The 6,736-nt window shown below is 44.5% G+C and overlaps 1 protein-coding gene across 1 annotated transcript; it reads left to right on the forward strand.

Moving 5' to 3' along the window:
- The first annotated feature begins 2,678 nt into the window (after positions 1-2,678).
- On the forward strand, positions 2,679-6,288 carry LOC123443560 (B2 protein). Its single transcript, XM_045119983.1, has 6 exons — positions 2,679-2,987; positions 4,191-4,806; positions 4,908-5,008; positions 5,433-5,516; positions 5,596-5,706; positions 5,799-6,288. The coding sequence occupies exons 2-6, from the start codon at positions 4,212-4,214 to the stop codon at positions 5,838-5,840; spliced, it is 933 nt and encodes a 310-aa protein (XP_044975918.1). The 5' UTR covers positions 2,679-2,987; positions 4,191-4,211; the 3' UTR covers positions 5,841-6,288.
- The last annotated feature ends 448 nt before the right edge of the window (positions 6,289-6,736 follow it).

Genomic DNA, 6,736 nt, shown 5'->3' on the forward strand with positions numbered 1-6,736 from the left:
GTCATGAACTCAATACACTAGATGCATGATGGATAGCGGTCGATGTGTGGAGTAATAGTAGTAGATGCAGAAAGTATCGGTCTACTTGTCTCGGACGTGATGCCTATATGTATGATCATTGCCTTAGATATCGAATGACTTTGCGTGGTTCTATCAATTGCTCGACGGTAATTCGTTCACCCACCGTAATATTTGATATCTTGAGAGAAGCCTCTAGTGAACACTATAGCCCCGGGGTCTACTTCACCTCATATTTTCAGCCTTACACTTTTACTTTGTTGCACTTTCCTCCTTCAGATCTCACTTTGCAATCAATCTTGAAGGGATTGACAACCCCTTTATCGCGTTGGGTGCAAGCTCGTTTGTGTTTGCGCACGTACTCTGGACACTTGGCTTGATTCTCCTACTGAATTGATACCTTGGTTCTCAAACTGAGGGGAATACTTACTGCTACTGTGTTGCATCACCCTTTCCTCTTCAAGGGAAAAACCAACGCAAGCTCAAGAGGTAGCAGTACCGATTAGCACAAAAGTAGCAATTTTTGAATCTCGATGAGACCAATATATGAAACTCGATGGCACCGAAAAGGTGGCTAACGTTCAGATGGCCAAACTCGGTGGCACCGATACTCAAACTCGTAAATTCTGATTTTGTGTACCGAGGCACCCGAAAGTTGGTCACCCAAACTCGGTAGCACCAACTTGGTTTCGGTTGCACTGATTTGGTGGGAATGGCTAGGGTTTGTGTCTGAGATCAAAGTCGGTGGGTCCAAAATGTGGAAGTTGGTGACACCGAATTTGTGTATATGGATTTTGACATAATTGATATGTGGGAAAAATCACTGGGTATTTTGGTGGCTAACTATGAGCACTTTGAGCAATCAATTCATTTTGCTACCTCACCCCCTTTTAATAGTATTAGCTTTCCTATGGACTCGAAAGTGATTTCTCACAAATATAAAATGAAGAGTCTTCTAGCTTGAAACTTGAGCCAATATTATTCCTTTCTTGCATCAAGGGACATCTTCACATAAGCCTTTAGCCATAGCATCTTTTGAACTTTTCTGAAATATACTTGGAAAACTTATTAGTTCAATGATGCATATGTTGTGATCAATTATCAAAACCATCCTAGGGAGCAATTGTGCTTTCACTAGGACTAATTAACTTGTTAATTAACCCGGTGAGTACAACTTGTGGTCCTCGCTAATTTAGTGAGCTAAATATCCAACTAAAATAGAGCTAGTTATTACAGTAAATAAGTAATGAGGCACTGACACGTGGGCTCATGTACTATGTTGACATAGTGAGTGCTAATTAGCTTGACTTAGAATGGGAGAGTTTCTTTAAATAAATAAATAAAATCTTTGGATGAGTCATGCATGTAAGTGACACATGGAGACAAGCCCACATGTGAAACGGGTTACATAGAGACTTTTGGTATGTTCATGTTGATGGTTGAAGGCCCTTCATGAGTGATTAAAGTTGAGAATCGCTTCAAGAGGTCCATTGAAACTATTCATAGTATGTTTAAAGAGGCGTTGTATTTCTTTGGTCCGCTTAGTTGTGAATAATATCGAACCAAGAGATCCACATTTTCCAACTATGCATGAAAGGCTTCAAGACTCTACATTTTGACCTCAATCTAACAATTTCATTGGTGCGATTGACACGATGCACATCCATGTTGTTGTGTCGATGATTGACATTGGTAACCATATTGGCCAGTATGGATATCTGACACAAAACGTGACAACTTGCATAAAGGTGGCCACTAGCGGGAGGATAAGAGGTCACGCGAGGCAATGATATGGCATGTGTGACACTTAGGAGGATGAAAGGCAAGATGATGAAGAACGATGATGTTAAAAAGGATAATTGTCTATGAAGATTGAGAAGACTTTCCTATTCCCTATGACCAAAGGTGTCATGAAAGGGTGGACGACAATCCTGTCAATCTATCTATCTATATATCTTGATTACGTCTATATTTTTCCTATTTTGTCACTCTAAGATCTTTGTTTTCGCTCATTCGAGACAGTGCATCTATCTATCTCGTGACGATGTCTTGGTTTCTGAATCTCTATCCAACTGATCGTTACCTCCACTTCCTCGATCCATATCCATCAAGTGATGTTGGCGTTTGTTTCTAGACGACCGACTAAGCGTTACGGCGGCACCTACCGCCTAGTTCCTTATCTTTGCTTTCCATTGCTAGAAGACATAGCTCACACACGCAACCGAGCTATACGACATCACAAGCGTGCCTTATAAGCACCTGCCTATACAATTGACGACAACTGTGGAGAAATCTGGAATCTCGTAGAGTTGTTATCGAAAAGCCACCACGTGCTCGTAAACGCGAGAATGGAGACTTGACCCTCCGAAGGGGTGGTCCTCCACACCAATTACATTTTTGAGTCTTGCAACGCAGAGAGGTTGTTATCTGCCACCTCACCGAGAGCTGATTCCCCACCTCAACGACGGCGACCATCGATTGCAAACCACACAAATACACATGCAACCGAATCCATCATAATAATCAAAATCTTCTTAATCCAAGGATTCCTCCGCAAATGTGTAAAAGGGAAAACTGGCACACATATAAGCAGCTAAGCATGATCTATCAAACACCTGCAGAATATACTCCCACAACCTTCTGGCATTTTCTAACAGCTTCTACAAACGGCATCCGCTCAACCAGAGCACCAACCATCGAGGCGAGGCCGACCACCAACCAAAGCAAACAAATGACGCCCTCCCCCCCAGTGGCACGCCGCGTAAATAACCCGCAACCCCGAGCCCCCTTCGCCACCCCTTCCTCTATAAATGCAGGAGGACAGCTCACCTCCCACACCCTCTCAAATCTCTCTGACCGGTGGACTCCGTGTGCGCGGAGCGAAGTGGGAGCCGAGCCAAGCCGAGTCTCCTCTCCTTCCCCTTCCTCGCAGCGCCCTCCCCGTCCGAATTCGGGGCCGGATCGAGCAGGTACGAGGACCCTCTCCGATCTCCCTGGTTCCGAGGCTCCGAAATGCGATCTCGCCGGCGCTTCGGCCGTCGGTTTTGGCGCGGTCGTTGGGCAGGGGCGGGCGGGTTCCGCCAGATTCGCCTTGGTAATTTCGTTCCGCCTCGTAGCATCCGACGGCGCGCCCCGCGTTCCTCTCCCCGCTTCTCGCCTCTCGCGTGTTCGGTGGCGGCGCCGCGCCCCCACCTGGCCTCGTCCGGTCCGCCTCACGCGGCTCCCGTCGCGGCCGCGGTCTCGTTCCTCCGGCGCGCGCCTCGCTTTCCTTGGCGTGTCGCGCTCCCGAGCCCCCTTCCCGGGCTCCAGGCTGCCGCCGGCTGCCTCCTTGCCCCGCTGCGGATAGCAAGGGGTGGCAGATCTGGGCTCGGGGAATAGCGTTCCGCGAAATTCCGTTGAAGGCTCTCATAGATCTGGATGATAGTTGAGATTTGGCGGCCTTCTGGGCGACGAATTGGTGTATATAAATTTAAACTTTGTGCGGTTGACAGATAGATTTATGGTATTACGAAGCTTGGTTTAAGTTGGAAGTTGTCATAAACATGAAATGGTCAGTGTTAGTTCCATTTGTTCTGTAGAATGTTTGTATGATCTTAGTTAAAAGCGACTGTAGGCGCACCAGCGCTTGATCAGGAAGCGAGAAGTGGGGGTTGCGCAGCTTGTGCTCGTGGGAGCAGTACTTCAGGATATAGGGCCAGGCCGTGGATGGTAGGGGGACTGGGTGTTCTGGCAGCTTAATTGTTGCCGTCCAAACTCAATACTGTCTGGACGATATCCCATAAATCATCAATCCGCGTATTACATCATTACTAGTATTTTCCTTCTTGGCAGGCTATTATTAGTTGTCTGAGGAGTTCACTCACCGACTTCAGTTGGGTTCAGTTTTTTTCCCCAGTCCACTTGTAAATATAGGTTTGTAGCTTCGCGTTACATTTCCTGAAGTAGCGGTCTAGTCTGATCCTAAAGTTAGATAGCAGCCTGTAAAATTAGTTTCTTATAATCGCAACATGCATGAGTATTTCTTTCAAATATTTAAAGAAATTTATTCGTAAATTCTGTTTGCTGCAATATCATTATGTCCTATCATCCTGTGGCGCATTTATTTTTGAAAGCCTGATATTTTTACTAGTATTGCTTGTCACCTGATATGTGTTAATCCTTTCTTACAAAAGGCGGAGAGCTTGAACTGAGCTATGGACAACTTGTGGCATCTCGGAGATGAGTTCCGTGGTCAATCAAAGGTGGTGGAGGACCGCCAATGGTCTCTCATGACATCAAAGCTGGCTGAGATCACAAAGTCAAAGGCTGAGAGGATGAATGACTTTGAGTATGCAAGGATGAACACTGTCCCTGATGTGAAGCAATGGGATAAGCTATCCTACCACCAAGAAGACAACAAGATGGACCACCTCAATCTTGGCCTCATGAACCTGGATCTTAAGATGAATGATCTCAAGATGAATGAGGCTGCCATGAAGTACCCTTTCCGCAACATGGCCTATAACATGAATCCGATGTACCCCAAGGGAAACAATGGTAATGTCAATTCATTCAAGATGAATGTTGGGGTCAACAAATATCCCAATAATCAAAATGGGAAGGAAGCAAACGGCAAACACAATGGTGGTAACAACAACAATGGAGGCAACAGCAACAACAACTCTGTTGACAAGCGCTTCAAAACATTGCCAACAAGCGAGATGCTACCGAGGAATGAAGTTCTTGGTGGATACATCTTTGTCTGCAACAATGATACCATGCAGGAGGATCTCAAGAGGCAGCTTTTTGGTATGTGCTACTATGTATCCTTGTAAATCATTTCACATATAATCACACACAAAGATTATGCAAGTTACTCTGTTACTGAAGTTTGTTTTACTGTTCTGCAGGCTTGCCAGCAAGATATCGTGATTCAGTCCGAGCAATCACTCCCGGTCTACCTCTTTTCCTCTATAACTACACGACCCATCAACTCCATGGGGTGTTTGAGGTGTGTGATTCTTCTACAAGCCTCTTCATCAATGTATCGTAACAGTTCTATTTGTCAAATTAAATGCTTATATCATTTGCATGGATAGTTTCATGTGATGTTTGAATTTCTTTTTAGATGAATAGTTTTAGCTAGTGTTTTCCTTCGTTTTTCTTAGTCTGAATTTCTTAGCTAGTGTTTTATGTGCTGTAATAAAACATGATTGGTTACAAAATTTATTACTGTGTTTCTTAGCCAACATTCTCCTGATGTTTATGCCCCTATTAGCCAAATGTGCTTCTGTGGCCCTTCCTGTATTGCCTGACTGAAATTATAATGTGTACCTGCTCTGAAAGTTCCATTTGAAATGCACATGCATCTTGGTTGAAATCTAGCGGATTATAGTGCTTGTTCTTCAGTGTTCTAACCAGATTTTCTATGCCAGGCTGCTAGTTTTGGAGGATCAAACATTGATCCCACCGCCTGGGAAGATAAAAAGTGCAAAGGCGAATCCAGATTCCCAGCACAGGTAATTAATTTCCAAGGTTGACGTATGCTTATAGAACATAAGGCTTGTTTTTCATGATCTGACATCTTCATCGTATCAGGTGAGAATCCGCATTAGAAGGCTGTGCAAGGCCTTGGAAGAGGATGCTTTTAGGCCAGTGCTGCACCACTATGATGGTCCTAAATTCCGCCTTGAGCTCTCCATAGCAGAGGTATATATACCTTACTCCAGTTGTCATGAACTCATGATAATAGATGCTTGATTAAGACGTGTGTACTGATCATTCTTATCTCAATTTTGCAGACACTGTCACTGCTAGACCTTTGCAAGTCAGAAGACGCCTAATCTGCTTCGGAACATGGGTGTGGTTGCTCTGTGGTTCTTTTTAGTAAATATCATCCCTGTAAGTTGTGGAAGATGTTTTCACAATGTTCTGTTCTGTCCGTCGTCCATGAAAGCGCAAGCTGTTGGTTGGTGGTTGCATTTCCCCCAGAAAGGACCTGGTACTTGGAAGAAGTAGGCCTCTAAGATGTGAGCCTGTCTCTGTGTTGGTGCCGTCCGTCTGTAATCTCGGTGATCTGTATGTTCTCCTTATTTATGTATTTGTAGTGCAGTATGCCCGCCGCCAGCGGGGAAACCCCCCCGAAAGATGGGGGGGATACTGTTGTGATGCATCATGAATGCCCCAAAGTGAGGGCGGTTTTTGTATCATCATGCTGGAGTGTATCTGTTGTCTTTGTACCTTGGTTGGGAAAGTTGGAACCTTGCATTTTACTTGGATGCTGTTTTTGTACTGCCTGTGTTGGAAGTTATGTACTGGTTGCTGCTATTGACATGCTGTCGCTGTACACGCTCGTCCATCTTGCTTTCACGTTCAGGAATGTAGTTATGTACTTCCTCCGTTCACAAATACTCCCTCCGTTTGTAAATATAAGTCTTTCTAGAGATTCCACAATATATTTAGGAACGGAGGAAGTATATCTTATACTTCTCCGTACCAAAATATAATCAATTTGAACTGTAAAAGCCTCTTATATTCTGGTATGAATATAATCAATTTGAACTGTAAAAGCCTCTTATATTCTGGTATGGAGGGAGTAGGTGTTAAAAATGGTCACCTGATTCGCTGATGCACAGCTGAGAATTGGTGAGCTGAAGTGGCTAGATGAAGGTTGTGTTGTAGGTGCACCAAAACTTATACGTGTGAAGTGTTGCAATCCAGAGTGACATCCTACTGGTGT

The sequence above is a fragment of the Hordeum vulgare genome, chromosome 1H (assembly GCF_904849725.1).
Source record: "Hordeum vulgare subsp. vulgare chromosome 1H, MorexV3_pseudomolecules_assembly, whole genome shotgun sequence".
In the NCBI taxonomy this organism is placed as follows: domain Eukaryota; kingdom Viridiplantae; phylum Streptophyta; class Magnoliopsida; order Poales; family Poaceae; genus Hordeum; species Hordeum vulgare.

Excerpts from the sequence above, each read along its gene's own strand:
- LOC123443560 (XM_045119983.1), top strand. The coding sequence starts at position 4,212 with ATGGACAACTTGTGGCATCTCGGAGATGAGTTCCGTGGTCAATCAAAG. Across the intron at positions 5,009-5,432 it reads AACTCCATGGGGTGTTTGAG|GCTGCTAGTTTTGGAGGATC; the intron begins GTGTGTGATTCT and ends TTTCTATGCCAG. Across the intron at positions 5,517-5,595 it reads AATCCAGATTCCCAGCACAG|GTGAGAATCCGCATTAGAAG; the intron begins GTAATTAATTTC and ends TCATCGTATCAG.